Source organism: Microplitis demolitor, chromosome 7 (assembly GCF_026212275.2).
Source record: "Microplitis demolitor isolate Queensland-Clemson2020A chromosome 7, iyMicDemo2.1a, whole genome shotgun sequence".
Lineage (NCBI taxonomy): Eukaryota > Metazoa > Arthropoda > Insecta > Hymenoptera > Braconidae > Microplitis > Microplitis demolitor.
This window is the reverse complement of record NC_068551.1, coordinates 7,914,536-7,935,539: the sequence shown is the minus strand read 5'-3', so window position 1 is coordinate 7,935,539 and position 21,004 is coordinate 7,914,536. Positions and strand designations below refer to the sequence as shown.

Sequence of the window (21,004 nt, the reverse complement as noted above, 5' to 3'; positions counted from 1 at the left end):
ATAACCAGAAAGCGCGTGAATATTCTATACCCATAAGTTTCACTAAAAGACAAACGAAAAAAATTTATTATTCAAAATTACCATTATGATTAGATTATATTTTTCTTAGGAAACGTTTTATTTATATCTAAATATTGCATAGGTTATATCTGATCTTAATGCAATGAATTTTCTTTCCTCTTAATATTAACGTTGTTTCTATACTATATTAGTGCACTGTAAGAATTGTGGATATTTAGTGTGAATGAATCACGTTTGAAATGTGCACTTAATAATTATTAATTACTAATTAGTGATTTATAAAAAAACATACTTTTGCTGACCATGTTATACAATTTTTATAGTATTTTTATTTTGAATGTGTTTTCAAGTTGTGACTGATAACAGTATCTTGCTAGAGATAATGCTAGACTTGCGATTAGCGTTGTTTTATTTAATTGATTATGTTTTATACCGGGTGCGGAAAATTGATAAACTAGTACTAAAGTAATTTTAATGTAGCAAGTTTTGCAACAGACGTGATTTAATTTAATTTTTCATATTCACTATAGGTTAAGCAGTACATATAAACTACCGCTAAAAGTTCTTTTGATATTTATACAAGTGTTTTACCAGAAATACTTTTAGTTTTGGTATTTACGTGATATAGTCATATTGATTATTCAAACAAAAAAAAACTAATTTGATCGTAAATCCAGTATTTCTACATTATGATTCCCAAATAATAATTAGAAATACTAGAAGTATCGATAAATTTTTTTTGCAGTAGCTCACATAGTCAAAAAATTCATGAGAACTTAACTGAATCATCGAAAGCGCATTATCACAACACCTGGAAAAGCATTAGAAGTATTTGTAGTACTGTTATATATTTATTTTTTTATACCTGGTAACCACGATTACTTGAATGAAACCACGGGAATCAAACAATTAGCAAAATCTTCTACAAGGATACCTGAATAATTATCAAAAGCACTATTTACAAATGAAACGAATTTAATATACATTTAAAGAATATAAGAGTAAAAAAATTTTCGATGTTACCTACTTTTGAATTTTCCAAACTTCGTAGTAAACTGATTAATCAGCAAAGTAGTTCTCTTTTATTGCTTTCAACATGAATTAAAGCGATCGTTGAGCTCGTGAGTTTGAATACATGAAGAGCGAGAAAAAGGAGAAAGCCACGATTCTACCGATTAGCCTTAATACCGCGAAAACAAACAAAATGAGGTTATATTCAAAAATTATTTATTCTATTTTTACAATCAAGGCTAATTCAAATAAATCAATAAATGATACAAAACCTTTTTTGAATAATTTGTTCTTATGTTTTACTCATTAAAACGATAGGATTGCAAAAGATTGCGGTTCGAATATTTTTAATTCTGTAGTAAAGTATGAAATTAAATGTTATTTGACGCTTACCCGAATCACAAACTCTTACTAATTCAACCATAACTAAGGTAAAATACCTAGTACTTGATCACCACTGAAAATAGGAGCAGTACTTGAACAAAATTATATGTTGAATTATTTGAAAATTTTAGCGTTAAATATAAGAAATTTTTGTATTGCTATATTGTTTGAAAATTTAGTAAGTAATTGGAGTAAATATCTTTTCATTTCATACCGAAATAATTATAATTTTATTGAATTCAATACTACCAGACAATGATTGACCGATTGATGTTTCTTTTCTCATAAAAATGATTCAAATTGATTGAATGAATAACCGGCAAAAAGTACGTTACATAAATATTTCGTAAAAAAAATGATACAAGTATATATATTTTTTAAGTCGTACTTGAAACTTCAACAAGATCACGTAAAATATTTAAGTATAGGTCCTATGTTTTTTTTCAGAATGCACCAGTAGTTGAACAGGTTACTATTATGTGATTTAATTGATTTAAAAAAATAAAAACAGTCAATTAATTATTTTAATGATTTTCATTATTAGTAAATGTCATAAATAAAAGTTATTTGAAGAGAAAAGTTGTATATTTTATAAAAATAAATTATTTACAACATTCTACCCTAATCATTCATGCAAAAGATAACATAAACATTGAAATGACAACAAAGTTTGATGACATCCGATAATTTTAGTGCTTTATATTTAGTAAATCAAGTAAAGTAGAAAAATAAACTGAAAAATTGCAAGTAAATTTTTTTTTTTTAAATCTACGCGTCCATATTGTTTGATAAACTGATTTATTAATATTTATTGTGTTCGACAAAATAGATTAATTTTCGATTAACTGAAGTATTATAGATTTTTAATAACATTATATACTAGTCGATATTAAATTATACATAATTAAGTTTATAAAATTAGAAATTACAAAAGTTTGATGAGTTTTTATTGATTTTTGAACTGTACTCTGTATTTTAGACTTGTATCATATATTTTATCTTATAGTTGTTCAAGTATTGGTCTTTCTTGAACAATTCAAGAAAGACCAATTCTTCTTAAACAAGAATGTTTAACTACTGCGGCTTGTCTAGATAGATTGCTCAAGTACTACTGCTTTTTTAGTAAATTGTAAAAACCTTGCAGAATCGTTTTTTAATTTTTTTACTATAGAGGTTATTTGAAGCCCATCTTGAGTTATGGCTCAATAATTTTGTTTTTTACCATAGAATTTTGTGAAATTTTTCGAAAAAAATTAAAAGTGTCCCATTGAACGAAAAACTAATTTTTTCATGAAAATGATTGAAAAAACATTAAAAGAAATTTTTTTTTTTTTTAGAAAAAGCGTTGAAAGTAAGAAAAATGACCCCCTCTTTTTAAGCAAAAATCGATCTCCATAATGGGTGGAAATTAAGAGCTAAAAATTTAACTGAAGACTTCTTTATACATGTATGAAACCATACTAAAAAATTAAAAAAATCGAAGAGAGTCACCGTCGCAACTTCGTTGAATTGATATGTATAATAATATACATGCATATATAAATTTTTTAACTAATAATATTTTTAGAGCCTACTCGTCGAATTGGATTAGATTATGACAAAATTCTTCAAAAATTCCAACACGAGAGCAAATGCAATAGCCAGATTTCTATAAGAAATTTACTGGAAAAAAAAAAAAAAAAAAAAAAAAAAAAAAAAGTATAAATCCACGCTATCCCAGTAGTAAGGTTATCGGTGTTAAATTTAACAAAAAGTAATTTAAAAATACAGAAGTTTTCCTTTAAATAAGTAAAAATCATAATTGTTTAATCCTATAAAGTACTAAGTCACAAGTAAAATTACTGAAAGTTTGAAAGCACAAAATAAAAAAAGCATTTAGTAAATTTTACTATTTAATTCACTAGGAAATTTAATTGAGAATGAAACTTTTACTGATTGTTATTGAATTATAACTAAACCATTTTTTCCAGAATTTCTCTGGACAATATTTATAAATTGACTAGATATTGCTAAAGAATAAGTGACTGAATATAAAGCTTTCATTTTGCTCTCATTCACTATCTCTATCCATTCCAGTACTGTGCTCATTCATCCTTTGAAAATTAATATCGAACTTCACTATTATTTTACTATATTCTTTCTCATGTACAATACCAGAATCGACAGATTGTGGATAAATTAATACAGGCGAAAAATCATTAGTTATATAAAAAAAAATCTGAAAAACGGTGACTCTGCGACAACCCCAAAATTTCCCGCTGTTCTCGAGCTCTCTGAGCTTGAAAACATTATTACTTGTAAATTTCTGAGCTCTTCTAGCTCAAAAAACTATTCGACCGAACATACATGCATTTCATTAAAAAAAAAGAAATTTTGTCCGGTGATATCTTTGGAACGAACGAACCGATTCGAGCATGCTTGGCTGCAATCGATAGAGCTCATTAAGGCTTAGAAACTATTAGATTTTGAAGCTGATCGGAGAAGTGGTTTATGAGTTATACGAAAAAAAAACCTAAAAAGAAATAATTTGTGATGAAAGCTCGGTTTTGGAAAATCCGACTAAAACCAATTACGTACTTTTTTTTGCAAATTTTCAATTTTCATGGCGGGAAGTTAAAAAAACAAACAGATAAATGTATATGAGTCCTTTTATATTAATCATAAATTTTTGTTTAAAATCTCACAAAGAAATACTTAAAAATTTTCAAAAAAAAAAAAAAAAGAAATTATTGATTTTAGCCCGATTACCAAAAGTCGAGTTTTCAACGGTTGTTGACATTTTAAGGTCTTAGAAAGCTATTCTGGCTAATTTTAAGATAATACCTGAGGATCTAGCGTGCATGTATGTATGTATGTATGCATGTACGTTCGTACGTATACGTATACGCACGTTAACATTCTATGACTTTTAAACAGATTAACGGATTAAAAATACAATGTATACATAGAATAATCAGATATTTAAAAAAATCACAAAAAAAAGAAGAATAAATTAAAGTTTTATATGCTACTGCGGCACTTTGAACAAAAAATTTGAAAAATTACAATTTCAAATCAGAATTTCAGGATATTACTAGAAGTTTAGTTTTATATTAAACTGTAAAATTTCCTACGGGAAATTATATGTAATAAAATCCTTGTTGGACTTTTTGTTTAGATTTTTAACGAAAATCTATTTTTTCACTTTTATTTTATTAAAAATGTTTAACTCATGTATTATAATATTTATTATTTTTTAGTAATTATAATTTATCAATATAAACACACGTAAGCATGTGCTCCTGGGATGTTGCCCCGAGGGGAATACAAATTCAGGACCTGTGGCCTTGTTTTTTTTTTCATGAGAACAATATTACAGCTGGGCCTTAGAGTAGTGACATACCGTTGAAAATAAATTTACATTTTAATGGATGCGTTGCAGGTGTTCTACAGCCTACAGCATATAGTATTGAATAATTTTTCAAATACTTTTGTAACAGTGTGTTCTTTATTATAGGATAAAAATAATTTCGTTGAAAATATATTATAATTTTTGGTCGAAGAATAAATTTTCTTCAACTAAGATTAAAATACTTAAATAAAGATTTTCTCATTTTTGATGCGAATGAACATTTTTGAAATTAAAAAAATAGAATAACACAACAGAAATTCAATTACAAAGAATTGATTTAACATAATTTATTTTGATCCAAGAAGTCAGTGCTGTCAATTTAATTGTTCTGTATAAATCTGCGAAGCTACAATAACTCTTGAAAAATATATTAAGTTGGCTTAATTTATTTTTTATTTTTTGTCTCAAGAACCCTTTTGAGGATCGCTATCTAAATCCTTTTTGTTTACTTGTAATTAATAAAAAAAAACTTAAAACCGGTAGTTCATTAAACATTAGCTGCCATTTTTTATTATTATTATTATTATTATTATTATTATTATTATTATTATTATTTTTTTTTTTCCTTTACCAACTACTGGCAGTTGCAGTAGAGTGACAGTATAGGATTAAAAAAAAGCGACATCTAAAAAAAAAGGCGGAATATTTTTAAAAAATTGAACTGATAATATTAAATTAACAATTTTAAAGCCAAATAAAAATTAATAATAATAAAATTAATTAAAATTGTAAAACAATAATAATTATCATGAATGATTAAGGTATGCGCTTTTGGATTTTCCTTTGTTTTTTCTGTGTAAATATATGTGTATAACTTGTTTTATATAATTAACGAATTGTAAATTTTAAGTATCACCCAACTTATGATTCTTCTGGTTATAATCATTATACATGTACATTCGTCATTGGGTCAACGACCATTTCGTTTAACTGTGCATTCTATTATAATATATATATTGTTAACTGTATCACTATATACGAGCAACAATAATGCTGTACAAATTATGCACACGTCTATTATTTTTAATATATGCATATAAACATATTATAACAATAACCTATATAAATTATTATTAAAAACAAAATTGAAACTCACCTGAATGTCCTTTGTGTAGTCTTCATTTTGTTAATCCAATAATGTTAATACTTAAATTCACTTCAATAATTAATTCTGTTTCTATTTGATATAATCACTTAATAACTATTTTGTATTAACACTAAAATATCTAAGTAATTATAAACTTATTCGATACGGTAATAATTTTTTTACCACAACACCTTACATTAAAATTCATGGTGGAACCAAACGTACATAAAATAAAGCCGTATTCTTGCACTTTTAACTTTTATGGTTTTTTTTCCAATTTTAGGGATTCCCTATCAACTATGCATACTTAATTATCCAAAGTTATATAGGCAGGTGAAAAATTTTTTTTCCTCAGTGTTTTTCAATAGCTTTTAATATTATAGAAGCAAACTCAGAATACTAGTTTTTATTATAGACAGGTGTAAAGTCAAGCTGCTCTAGCTGCATTATGGTCTTGATGTTTACACTCAGGGTATAAACTCTTTGTGTTCATTCACCAACACACATTCAGTTGATTTAAAACCTTGAGTGATTTCCATCTAAAGCAGACTGTAAATTTAACATCGAGCCAATCTATACACGACTGGCCAGACTGCTTTTAAGACAAAAAGGAAGATGAGGTGCAAGCGATGGTTTTATTACGGGTAGCATAAACATGCATGAGAGAAAAATAATCGGGACAGTAAGACAAGGCGTAGGAGCGGACAGCACGACAGACTCTTGTTGAGTATGGGTCCCGTTCTATGGAGGAGAGTGGCTTATTCCAAGCAACCACGGCGGCGGAAGTACTGTTACTCCGAGCGTCAGAGCTCAGAGACAAGGCCTTCGATGCAAGCGATGCAAATTTTAAACTGCTTTTTTCGATTATTGTTCTTTATTTATAAAAATAGGTATCTGTTTTTCCATCCGATTCAATCAAAACAATTTATACTATCCAGGTTACTTGACAGAAATTTAATTGGTAAACTAGTTCGATCATTTGGAATGAATATGTCTGTTCAGACAAATTGACCTTTGGGTATATTTATCTTACATTTTTAAAAAAGATACCTTACTGATTTTTAAATTCTATGATTTAGATTAATAATTTTACCAGCGCACCTTTCTCTTTATATCTTTTTAATGAATCACTACTAACAATTTCAATAACTTCAAGTGAACTATAATCAATAATTTTTAATAAGTTGGTAACAATAAATCCATAGACAGTTTACTGGACACTTAATTGTTTGTATGTGTGTATGTTTTCACTTTTTAAAAAATTGTTTTTTACATGAAAAGATAAATTTCCATATTAATTTAAATCCCATTACATCACCATTGATTTAATAATCTTAATAGTATATAAAATCTCGATTCTCGTAAACATACACACTACGCACATTTCTATAAAGTACAGAAAATAACAATATTTATATTGTAGAGTTGAATATAAAATTACGTCCCACACAACAACACTGCATTGTTACTCAGGCGACTTACGCGGCTCGACTAGATACGGCTTCGTAGTTTGTACCGGCAACTGCTCCGACTCTTTTGTGACTCTCCTCCCCACTCTTTAGTCGTTCCCATGCTGCAAAACCTGGGATCTCCCTCAGGTGAGGACCGCGTGTGTACATATAGACTCAACGGCGAATACAACTTTATACACTGTAGTACGTATCAGCTAGTGCCGCTAGTGCACACGTATTCATATATATATATATACATATGCGCCCTCTACTTTTTACTTTGTGTCTGCACGTGTATGCTTGTGACGCCGACAACCGGTTTGCGATATCTTTTTCCAGCTAAATTACATGTATGTTTCGTATGCAAAAATTTTTTTTTTCTATACTTTGTACATCATTTCTATAAAAAATACTCATGCGAATTAATAAATATGAAATTTTATTACAATGTAATTGGGTAATATTTTTTAGAATAAGAAGAGATCAATCCATTCATTTTTAAATTATAATTCAAGTATTTTATTTTTACGACGAAAAATGCTTGATTTCTTTCAATTACAAAAAAGTATCCACCAAAAGAAGAATTTTATTTTTTCTAATCCGAACAAGATGTTTTTTTCTTTAGAAAACAAACAAATGATCAATCTTGTAAGATAAATCATCAATTCTCTTAACTTGTGTATCGTAAAATACAGCGATTCGTATACGATATAGATATATCTATAGAATGTGCTTTAATATTTTGAATATTCCATAAACCCCTGACAAATATATTTATTTGATGATTTCTTCTGTGGGAAAAAAAATACTTCATATAGTTATATATCTATTGTAGTTATTACCAAAATAAGGTACTTAAAAAAAAATCTTGGCATCAGTTGGCCAGCCTCAGAATTTCCCACTGTTTTCGAGCTCCATGAGCTCTTTTTTCCATTTTTTACTTTTGTTTTATTTGAAAATATATAGTTGTCAAACCAAACTCTTTAAGAGTTTCAGTTAAATTTCTCAAAATTGAAAAGTTTGCTTCAACAAGTTTTTATTTTTAAATCAAGTACACCTAAACTTTAATTAAAATATATTTTACTGTTCAATCAAATGTTAGTTTAATTACGGTCAAGCTTAAAAACTTTAACATAAACGCTACAGCAATTTTTCATAATTGAGTAGAGATCTTATCTCAATAAATATTATTTTCTTGAGGTAAACTAGTTTTCGTTGGTTCAAATGAATTTGGTTTTACTAAAGAGGAAATTTGTCAAACCCCTAGGGAGTTTGGTGTCAGTACCTTATTTTTTACAGTATACATATATAAACTTTTGAACGAATTATATTTTGGTTTCGAAAATAACTTTTAGTCTGAAAATAAAAGATAATTTCTGTTTGTTGCATCTGAAAGTACGTTAAATTATCTTTAATTTCCATTATTTCACTCATTTCTTATACCTAATGGAATTTTGAACTCTTGCATGGGTCCTCGTAATAGGATTTTCAAAGAATTACGTCATAATTTATCATAATTGGTTGAGTGAGTTTCCAAAATATCGTTTGTCCGTAATTTTGCATAGATACATGTATATATATACTAAAAATTATGCGCCATGTTACTCGGATGCTTTTTAACTTACTTTTCCACTATTGCACACCTCAAGCGCGAACCCGAGTCGAAATTTAAAGCCGACTTTGAGCCTCCTAAGGTAGTTCTTATTTCGGACTTGGGGGCTTAAAGTAGATTCTATTCCCTTGTTAAATTAAGTCCGACTTTGGACCCCAAAGTGGTACAAATTTCCATTTTTACCACTTTGGTGTCCAAAGTCGGACTTAAAGGGAATAAAAATTAGGTCCGACTTTGGACCCCTACAACCTATTTTATAATAATAATAATAATTCTATCATTATAATAATAATTTTATTAATATAATATTATTAATTCTAATTGTAGTTACAGTTAATAATTGATAATAATTGTTTTTTTTTTTTTTTAATAAGATCCATCGTTTGATGTTTTAATCACTTTTATTTCATATTTTTATCACACACGTAATTACTCGTACTCGCACTTTAACACCGATTAAGTAAAATATTTTCACAAATTATCACTTGTGTCTTTTATAATATTAAAAAAATTCACGCAATCATTGTTTTTTTAAATCTTCGCCTCGCCCGTCGCGTCGCGATATTTTGACAAATATATTTTTTTTTATTTTATATCTTTTAATTCACACTACACACGAAGGTTACACACACTTCTAACACCAAATTGTAGTAACTGGTAACTTATTAAAATCACTTTTACTACAATGATAACACACTTAAACTAGAAATAACAACACCACAATTAACAGCAGTAAAAAAAAGGCAATCAAAGATATAGTTTATAGTATACAAGATTTATGCTGTTATACTGTCAATATATGACTGACTTTAATCACGCATCTATAAAATAAGAGATGATGGCATTAGTTTTCTAGTTATTCAAATATTTATCTAACATACAAATGTATTACGAGGTTCAAGGGGACAATAGTCGGTTATAATTTTTAATGTCGGACTTAGCGGTTCAAAATAGTACCTCGTAGTAAATGGTAGGATCCTGAGATCCAATGTCGGAGTTGAGTCGGCTTACAGTGCTCTAAATCAGTTTTATCTCGGGCTACAGGGATAAATGTAGGCTTTAAATTTCGACTCGGTAAAGCTTTATGTGTGCTTTATGTGTGCTTTATGATCGCTCTAAATTTTATGACTCATTCACTCACATTGAATTATCTCTAGACTTTTTTCACTAAACTAAAATGGATTAAATAAAGATATTAATCAAGAGATCTACAGATTTGTAATTTGAAATAACTATCATCTACAATACGAGAAAAGAAATAGAGTTAAACTATTTTTCATAATAATCATCCTCTTCGGTGGTTTGCGGTGACGAAATAATGAGACCTTCAATATTGACATTTGAAATGAATATTAGTTACGAAAATTAACAACGATACAATTAAGAACTTTCTATATAAAATTTACTCCTACCAAATAAGATTTATTTCAGGCAAATAAATCCCATATTTGAATGAACCCAATGAGTATTTATTTGAGACAAAGATATGGTTCATTTAAATGAAATAATGATTTGTTTATAGTTAGCAAATCTTTATTTGAAATTTTTTTCCAACCAAGATTTGGTAACTATAAACAAATATATATTTGAATAAAATAAATAATTTTGTTCAGTCAAATGAATCTATTTATTTAGCTCGAATAAATTGTTCTCACAGTGTAGAAAAGTGCGAGAAAATATTTAAATTTACGGATGGTTGTACGGTTAATGCTATAGTATTGATATCAATAATCAAACCAAAATATAGAGTCATCTAACATTACAAAATGTCCATCGAATGAGCGAGTTGGTAACAGCTAGTTTATTATAAGTATTTTGTTATTTACTTTTCAAATTATACATTTATTGATATTTTGGCGCCGTCTACTTGAAACTCAAATTACTTTATATTTTTCTAAGATCAACGGTCGGAAAGTATGAACGTCAATCTGTGTCCCCGGGATTTGTGTAAATAAAATATCTGTGTCATAGACCCTGATAGCCAAGCTCATGGCAAGCAAATGACAACCTACTGCTGCAACTTGTCGTCAAGTTCAACGCGAAAATTGGGGAAGACGTCATTAGCTAGATCCATATTGAAATGGCTACCGATTAGACATATCCCAATTACTCAGATCCCAAGAGATCAGAATCTCAATCACCCAGAATTCTGATCACTCAAAATTCCACTCGCCAGGGATCCCAAATATTCAGAATCCCTATTACCTAGAATCTCAAATAATTAGAATTTCTATCAACAAGAGTTCTGATTGTCTGAATTTCCAATAACCTAGAATACTTAAGAGCATTTTCAGACAGTGCCCCCCACTTTTAAAAAATTTTTAATGACTTTCAATTGTCATAAGCGTATAAAAATTTAATTAATTAATTCGAAAAAAATTGAAACTTTAATTGAAAAAAGGACAACGTAGAAGTAATTTCGCCGAAATATAAAATTTGAAAAAATTACGTACAGTTGACATCAGTTGCGAGTTAAAAATAATTTGTCAAATAAATTTAAGTAAAATCTTCATGTTAATTTTTTAATTCGAATTTAAAAATTTTTTAGGCTAAAATTTATTTAACATAATTGATCTCAACTGTAAGTAGTTTTTATTTAAAATCATGAAAAATTTTTAAAAACCAGCTGGGCACTGTCTGAGAATGCCCTTAACGACAGTCGATATTGCTACTAATGTTGTTTTCTATTCTACTACTGAGTGGCAGCACTGATACAGCAATTGATATGAAAAAAGCGCGGCTGATTAAATTTTGTAATTTTTTTTGCAGTTGTGATTGGTTTTGATTAATTTTTGTTCTTATTTTATTTACAGTATTAAATTATTTTTTTGGATAATTAAAGAAAAATGATAGATATTGTACCGTCAAAAGATATTCTATGTTGATTGAGAAGATGAAATTTTACTTGTTAGTTCCTTTGAAGAGAATACGTGCTCTAATAATTAATAAAATGAGTGAATTAATTAAAAACATAATGTAAATTTAAACGTGTGAAATTGTAGTTTTTCTAAACATATTTTTTTGTTGCATTATTAAATAAGATGTAATAAATATAAACAACTAATAAGTAGTAAAAGTGTTATTTACTTATTTATGTTGTTGTTTTTTTTTTTTTTTTTTTTAATAATTTAGTTGAACAAGTATTTTTTTTTATTATACTACAATTTATTTTTGAATTAATTCTTTTTTTTTTCAACAGTTGAACAGTGACTTTCATTTAAATTAAATAGATTGTCAAAGGAAAAGTGTTTGATTGCCCTCTCTCGTGGCTAAAATATATATACAATATTAGTCTAGTCGACACGCACGAAAAAATGGTGACATGATCATTATTTCGCTGGGTATAAACCAATTTTGAAAATTTTTTGTTTAAAATTCTCAAAAAAAATACAAGAACAATAAGTCAACCAAAATTCGGTGGCCGCTCTTTTGTTTTTTTTTTTTTTTTTGTATAAAAAATTAGATCCCGAAAAAAAAAGTTTAGATCTGCCTAGATCAAGTTAGATCAAATATTATGTATGACTAAGAATGAACAGATCTGATCTGGTCTGTTCAGATCAAAGTAAATCTAGGCTGATATAACTTACTGCTTAAAAATCAGCCTGTCTAGATCTGAACAGATCTAATTTGATCTGGGCAGATATAGACAAAATGCAGATCTAAACTTTTTTCTCTCTAGTATTGATAAAGATGTTAACAAAAGTTATATATAAGGGGCATTCCACGCCAAAACGGACGGTTTAAAAAATTTTAATTTTAGATTTCCTCAATTTTTTTGTACCCATCAAAAAACTCTTTTTCCGAAATGTTGAAATTTTTTTGATCACCGGTTCAAAAGATATCGAATTTTAAAGAAAACCGCTCTTTTTATGGTTTTTTATTGATAACTTTTTAGGGAATGGTTTAAATCAAAACACTCACTGAATAAAAAACTATCATTTTCCCTTGAATATTTGGAAAAAAAATACAAAAAAATTATTTTAAGTGTTCTGATACGTGTTTTTTTATTTTTAAAATTTAAATTGCATTTTTTAAAGTGAGTGCATATTTTGATTTTCTTTAAAATGTTTTACAGTAAACTACTACTCAAACCACAACTTTTAAAGCCAGTCTAGTCGTGGGTTTTCAATAGCTACTATTTTTTTTTTTCGATTTTTAAAAATTAAAAAAAAAAATTTTTTTCTCTATTTTATCACTAGTTTCTCTCTTTCAACGTATTTTGAAAAACTTCATGTATATTTTTTATTATAACAAACATAGGAAATTGTTAATAATTAAAAAAGACTAATGATTATTTTCAATGCAACTACCTGCACATATAGAAGGATTTATTACTGAGTACGAAATGGATTTAGTAACAAAATTTTTAGTCACTTATTTGAGAGAAAAAAATATTTTGTGCCCATTCACATAATCTATTATAATTTAATAAATCATTTTTTTATCTCAATTAAATCTCAGTATGGTAAAATAAATATTTGTTTCCACCAAAAAAATATTTGGTAATCGGTACTAAATATTTTTTTGGTAAGTTTTGTCGGTAGATTGATTATTTAGGATTAAAATCGCATACGATAAATATTTTCTTTATTTGGATAAATAACAGTATACAAAAAAAACATTCATTTTAAATTTAAAAATATTTTCATAAATCTCTCGCGTATTCTTTTTTAATTATTAACAATTTCCTATGCTTGTTATGATAAAAAATATACATTAAGTTTTTTAAAATACATTGAAAGAGAGAAACCAGGGATAAAATTTGATAAAATAGAGAAAAAAAATTGTAGCTATTGAAAACCCACGACCAGACTGGCTTAAAAAGTTGTGGTTTGAGTAGTAGTTTACTGTAAAAAATTTTAAAGAAAATCAAAATATGCACTCACTTTAAAAAATGCAATTTAAATTTTAAAAATAAAAAAACACATATCAAAACACTCAAAATAATTTTTTTGTTTTTATTTTTTCAAATGTACAAGGGAAAATGATAGTTTTTTATTCAGTAAGTATTTTGATTTAAACCATTCCCTAAAAAGTTATCAGTAAAAAACCATAAAAAGAGCGGTTTTCTTTAAAATTCGATATCTTTTGAACCGGTGATCAAAAAAATTTCAACATTTCGGGAAAAGAGTTTTTTGATGGATACAAAAAAATATTAAAAAAATTGAGGAAATCTAAAATTACAACTTTTCAAACCGTCCGATTTGGCGTGGAATGCCCCATAAACATTAGGGTGGCCCAAAAAAAACGGACATTTTTTTTTTTTTTTCGAGTCTCTTATAAAAATTTCTTGGCTTACGATGTTTTAAGAAGCCTCTCCAAAAATCAGCTCGATAAAAAATTTTCAAGAGGTCACTCATGAATTTTGAAAATATCAAAAATGATTGAAATTTGGATTTTTTACTTCCAAATTTTTTCTTTATCGGCGCAGCAATAGTTTATACTTATAAAATCATGTCCATGCTGAAATTTTCAGCCTAAAATTCAAATATTTAAACGGCGCTCAAGAATTTTAAATATTAACTGATAATATGTAATTAATAGTTTGAATTAGTTTTTGTATTTCTTTATAATCCAATTATTGTCATTTCACTAAAATATAACTTTTGCATAAGCGAAAAAACCTAAAAATTGAATTAAAAAATTAAAAAATATGTAAATAACTTATGAATTCTATTTCTCGGGTTATATTTTCATTCATTGTGATGTCAATTGATGGAGAAAAAATCGAAAAGCTTTATTATTAATATTTAAAGATCGCTTGAAAACCTTCAAAAGACAGCACTCGGAAATATTCAAAATTCGAGAGCGAACTCTTGAAAATTTTTGATCGAAATGATTTTTAAAGATACTTTTTAAAACATCATAAACCAACAAATTTTTATAAGAGACTCAAAAAAAAAAAAAAAAAAAACAGTCGGTTTTTTTTGGGCCACTCTCATAAATATGACTAAAATTAATAAAGTTTACAGTTTTTTAGTAGACAATCGAGATGTTTAAATCTTTGTAAAAATCCACACGGGAATCCATACCAGATTTTTATATGGATTTGACATGCTGTGGATTGCCATAGAAACCCATGTAACAATCTATATCGGGATCTAACTGTCTGTACTATATGCTGGATTCATATAGGGAAGCATATGGGGGAATCCATCCGAAAACGTTATTTGGTAAACCATATAGGACTCTAGGCTGGATTCCCGTATGGATTTTTTTGATAGTGTTATTTATTGATGCATGATATTGATTAAATAAATAATGAATATACAAATCTTCGTGAACATTATTTTAAGAATTGTGAATGATGAAAAAGTGAATGAACAACAAAGTAAATAATTCTGTTTAAAGTTATAAAAAAAATTAACATCAGCCAGTTATAATAAATTTTAAACATTTTGCTGCTAACTGTCTGTACTAAAATTGATAAGAATTTTTTCTCGTAAGCATACCCAATAAAATGCATGAACTATTCGTATATTTATGAATAAGTAAAAGTTTATTTCTTTAGAATTTCATAATAATAATACTCATTGGATTATAAAAATATTATGTTAAAAAGCTTTTCTTATTGCTGATAATATTTTCAAACGTTTATAGGGGAGATCGGGGTTGGTTTTCTCATGGGTTGGTTGTCATAGAGATTATAATAGACAACTTAACAAACGAAATTCAAACATTGATCGGCGTCAAAGTATCGGCATCGAAATGGAGGTGATACCTTCACGATTCTTCGCCGCTGATTGATGAACCGATCGCTACAAATGATCACTGTGACAACTAACCCTGGTTTCTCCTATTTAATGATTTATTTACTAAATACAATTTAATCAAAACTGTAAGCAATAAAGATATAAACATTAAAATTTGATTAATCAATAATAAAAAATTGCATAATGTAGATAATAAAAATAATTTTAAAAAATAAGAAAAGATAGAATGTGATTTAAAATAATGTGTGTAATAAAAATAAGGAAAAAGTATTTATAAAAAAGTTAGACTATGCTGGTTAGTGTTTATTGGATGGTCGATGCACAGCGTTAGTAGCGATGAGCAATAGAGTACAGTAAGCTTACTTCTGCCGTTGACTAGCTCAATAAAGCATTAGTATAAGAAAATTGTTGAATAATTATAATTAAATTTAATGTTTATTATAATTGTTAGCATATAAAATTTTAATAAAAAAATATAAAATAATTAAAATTTAACTATTGAAAGTACATTTCATAGCTTTTTATAATTTAAGGGGGGGGGGGGGGTATGGGCTAAATCGTAAAAAACAACGCTTTTTTCATGAATTTTTTTTAGGCGTATAGATTGAGCAATATTATTAAAACCTTTTGAACATTATTAAGTTTATATTCAACAACATTAGGTAATTTTTTTAGGTAATAGTATCCGCAAACAAGCCGGTGATGGAGCTTTTCCCAGAACGTCTTTAAAAAAAGATGATTTGCGGTGAGCAGTGTATCTTAGCTGAAAATTATTTGAAAAAAAAAAAAAAAAAAAAAAAAAAAAAAAAAAAAAACCATTGAAATTTAATCAAAGTATTATTAAAACCTCCCCCCAACGTTCCCTGATTATTTTTTTTCTCATTTTTCAATTTTTTGTGATCATTTTAAATAAAAACTACCATTTTTTTCTGAAAATTTGCGTCATTTTGGGGGTGGGAAACCCCCTTGAAGTAAAAAAAAATTATAAAACTCAACGTTGGGGGGAGGTTTTTTATACATAGAAAGTGTGTACCAAGTTTGCAATGAATCGGTAATGTAGTTTAAAAATAGCAGTGGTCACGGACTTTGAAAAAGTAGTTTCGAAAATAATGCGTTTAAAGTTTTAGATGAAAAAAAAAAAAAAAAAAAAAAAAAAAATTTTGTTTTAACTTCCACTGAATCATCGATTCCAGCTCCATAAAGTAGAGTCCCTGCAGCAGCTTCGATTTCTTCAGCCTCTAATTTCTACGAAGACCAATTAGTTAATAACTTCGAAAGTTTTGCTCTGATTGACTTCAAATTTGGAGACGATATTCTTAAAATGTGTAGCTATAAGAAAATGAAAGAAAAAAAAATTCGATTTTTAGCCCATACCCCCCCCCCCCCCCCGTTAATATCGAGTATAACAAAATTAATTAATATTATAGACTCTAATGTACTGAATATCTCAGAAATCAATGAATGTATAATAAATAAGAATGAAGTTGGTGATAAAAATCAATAATAATGAGTAATTTTTTTTATTTGAAATATTTTACAATAACTAAATTAAGTATAAATAATAAAAATAATCGAATACAAATAAATACCATTTTTTATGGGAATTGCCGGGAAAAAATTTCTTCATGACATTTCATAAAATTTAATGAAATTTTATAAATTCATAAAATTTGACAAAATTATTATCAAGACCCCAAGGAAATATTCGGATGAAATTTTACAAAATTTAAGTTTTGGCCTTACACAAAATTTAATGAAAAATATTTCATGGTTTCTAATAGATTTTGATAAATTTTATGAAATTTTTTGACCATAATTAATGCAATCAGCATAACGATATATTTAAAATTTAGACAATGAATTATCATAACTACAGTGGTTACAAAAGGCTACATTTTGTGGTACGTGCTTTTGAACTTCATCAGACTCAAATTCAAGTGTACATTCGATATCAGAGTAAACAACAACGGGTGCTGAATTTTTAAATTTATAATTTTTGAATCGCATAAAATTATCACCATTTTCTGGTAATTTCATTCTAACCTTATTATATTTTAAACAATCTAGTATATAGGCAATCTTTTTGGTAATAATGAAGCCATAATCTACAGATATTCCTATCACCACCAGAGTTGATGAATTCAAATGAGCTGCAGTGAGAACTTGGGTTCATATAAATTTCAAGTTCTCAATTGGAAAGAGTACATGCGACGCGTTTTATTAAATTCTAAAGCTCATTGGATTTTAGAATCGATTTATTAAGTTGCTTTTGAGAAATTTCCAAAAAATTAAAAAAAAAAATCTGGAAATTGGTGGGTTTAAATTTAATTAACTTGACAATACTTTACACTAGTTTTTTTAAGCTTAAGAACAGAAATGTTCGATATTAAACTGGGAAAATTCAAGACATCGAAAATAATTAATAAACAAGTTTTCTTAAAATTTATGTTCACAGTTACGATCAATAAAATTAATGTGTTCAGATAGAAAACAATGTAATTAATTGGAATGAGTTTTGACTCAGATCATAGCGTTAATATTTAAAATATCCGAGAAAAATGTTAAAAACGGTGTTTTTTCAATTTTTCTGTTGATAGTACACTATTTAAACTAAAAAACGAATAGTATTAAGTTATGTGGTAATCAGAAAAGACCGTGAAGACGAAGAATTGGTGTGATTTTAAATATATTGTAGTACATTATATTATAATTTATCCAGAACTAATGAACCGATTTTAATGTTCGAGATAACAATCAGTGCGTTTTATTGAGTTCTAGAGCTGATTGAATTTTGGAAATGTTTGATTTATTCGTTTCAATGATATTCGTAAAAAAGCGATTTTAAATATTTATTTTTCCGTCGAGATCTCTCGAACGAATACGCCGATTTTGATGTTCGAGGTAGCAATCAACGCGTCTTATTAAGTTCTAAAGCTGATTAAAATTTGAAGTCGATCGTTTCTGAGATATTAAAAAAAAAAAACTAATTTTTTTTTGTAATTTCAAATATCTTCAAGTCTACTCTATCAAATAATCTGAAATTTTCAGAAAAGTTGACGACCAACAAACTCTTTCGATTGCCCCAAGAACGATTTAAATCAGTTAATTAGTTCACAAGTTATAAAAGGATCATGCACGCACGCTTCGAAAATTGGAGTGAAAGCAATAACTTCCCGAATTTTTGAAAATTTACAATTTTCTTAGCGGAAAATTAAAAAAAGATTAGAGTAATGTTAAAGTGGTACTTATTTCAATAATAATCATAAAAATTGAAATGTAACAGAGTTTAATTAAATAAAGATTTTTTAGAGACGTAGTGCATAATATAGTTAGAAATTGATTATAGTTGAAATATTTTATTTGGTATAAAGATTATTAGTTAATTAATAATAGCGTACAATCTATTTCAGTTCGGTTTATTAGAGACTAATCACATGCCGTAAGTAACTACGCTTAAAGCCTAGCTCAAATTCTACCGCAGTTTATACTAAGCCAATTTGGAGTTTTGTAAACATAATAATAATAGGTTTTATTTTTTATTTGATTATTAATTAATTAATAAAACGTAAAATATAAGAGTTCAAATAAATATGTATAATTAATAAAAGTGGCAGGTAAATTTATAATTTAAATTTAACTGCGACTATTTACTATGATTAGTTATGAAAAAATAATATCAACATGATGTTTTTAATAATTATAAAAATGCATTAGTCTTGAGAACTTTCAAGTTGAATTTTGTTATAAAGAAAAACCTAATAAATAATGAAAATAGAATAACTTTATATATATATCATAATTAATTTTTTTACAATGTTTATGTTTTTATTATAATATAATTTATACCGCTATACGTTAATTAAATATCAGTAATATATGTAGAAAAAAAGATATTTGGTTAATATAACTCGAAATAAATTTAATGGAGACTGGATAAAAAAATAACAAATATAAATTATCTTAATTTAATTTTAATTAAAATTTGAAAGTTTAGCATCAACTTTCATTGATTGATAAGATATAAAAGTAAAATGAATAAGAATCGTTAAAGTTTTTATTTCGAAGATAAAATATTTATATCGAAAACGTTGGAAACCAATGTGTGTTGTAGCTGATATCATAGCAGAATAACAAAAACTTTACATAAAAAGTCGACTGCTGAATGTAAAATGAAAATAATATGAAATTTTAATATTTACTTGTATAATTATTTTTGAATTCTTAAACTTACGTGTACATATGATCAGATTGAACCATTTTCTCCTGATTGGATATTTAATTATATATATATATATATATATATATATATATATATATATATATATATATATATATATATATATATTTTTTTTTAACCAAAAAAAATTTTAATAAAATAATGATATGTTAATATAATTTGACAGTATCTGGTCACTTGTAACAGTATAAATTGAAGTATCTTGTCACTTAAAAAATATACATATCTTGAGCGAAATGTTGTTACAATGATATGAGAATGAATAATAAGATAGTCATGATTTTCTTATGCATGGAGCATGTTAACTGAAATTAGATATAGGAAAAAAATAGTAAAATATATAATTTTTAAATACGCTGTTAAAATATGTGTAACGTTCATTTTTATTACGCTTTTCTTTAAAACAATAATTAAAACAAATATATTTAAAAAATAAATATTTATATAAATATTATGAAAAAGATTTTTATTGCCGGATATTATCTAAGCTAACACTATATGTATTATTAATTTGTATATGATCGAAAAAGATTAAGCCTTACGATTAATAATTTAAATTAATCATTTTTTTTTTGTTTACAGAATAGCAAATAAATATAATATTATTTGTTTAAATATTTTCCACACGATGTTTTTGTGATAGTTTATATATAAAATTGTATGTATGGAATGCTATCAATAAATCAAATATACACTTGTTATAGTAACATTTTTAAAAAAAGAATTTATTAAATAAATAATATTATATTGAAAACAATAATACAAGTACCAACATGTAATTTAGATGCAGGGAGATACCGTAGTATCTGCCGCAGTTGACGCGGTAGGCAGTCAGCTCGCGACAATAATACTTTTTTACGCCGGCTTGTACTAGTATGAAAGAGTAGTCAGTTGAAGCAGTTCGAGTAAGCGCTGATGGATACTGACTACGACGAGTATATATACTATTAACGTAACACTACCACGGGTCGATGTCTATGACTGAATGACTCTTTATGTGGTAAATCGCTACGGCGTTTATATAATATTATGTATAACTTAAAAGGAAGTATACAAATATGAAACCGAGTATTGACTTACTTGTTTCCGAGCAAGAA

The 21,004-nt window shown here is 26.9% G+C and overlaps 1 protein-coding gene across 1 annotated transcript in view; it reads right to left on the bottom strand.

Annotated features, from left to right (window-relative positions):
* Positions 1 to 7,533, bottom strand: part of LOC103578465 (uncharacterized) — a 39,206-nt gene extending 31,673 nt beyond the window's left edge. The window contains exon 1 of the mRNA XM_008559575.3: positions 5,904 to 7,533. Coding sequence (XP_008557797.1) covers positions 5,904 to 5,929 — 26 coding nt within the window. The 5' untranslated portion in view covers positions 5,930 to 7,533. The remainder of the gene's footprint in view (positions 1 to 5,903) is intronic.
* Positions 7,534 to 21,004: the final 13,471 nt, after the last annotated feature.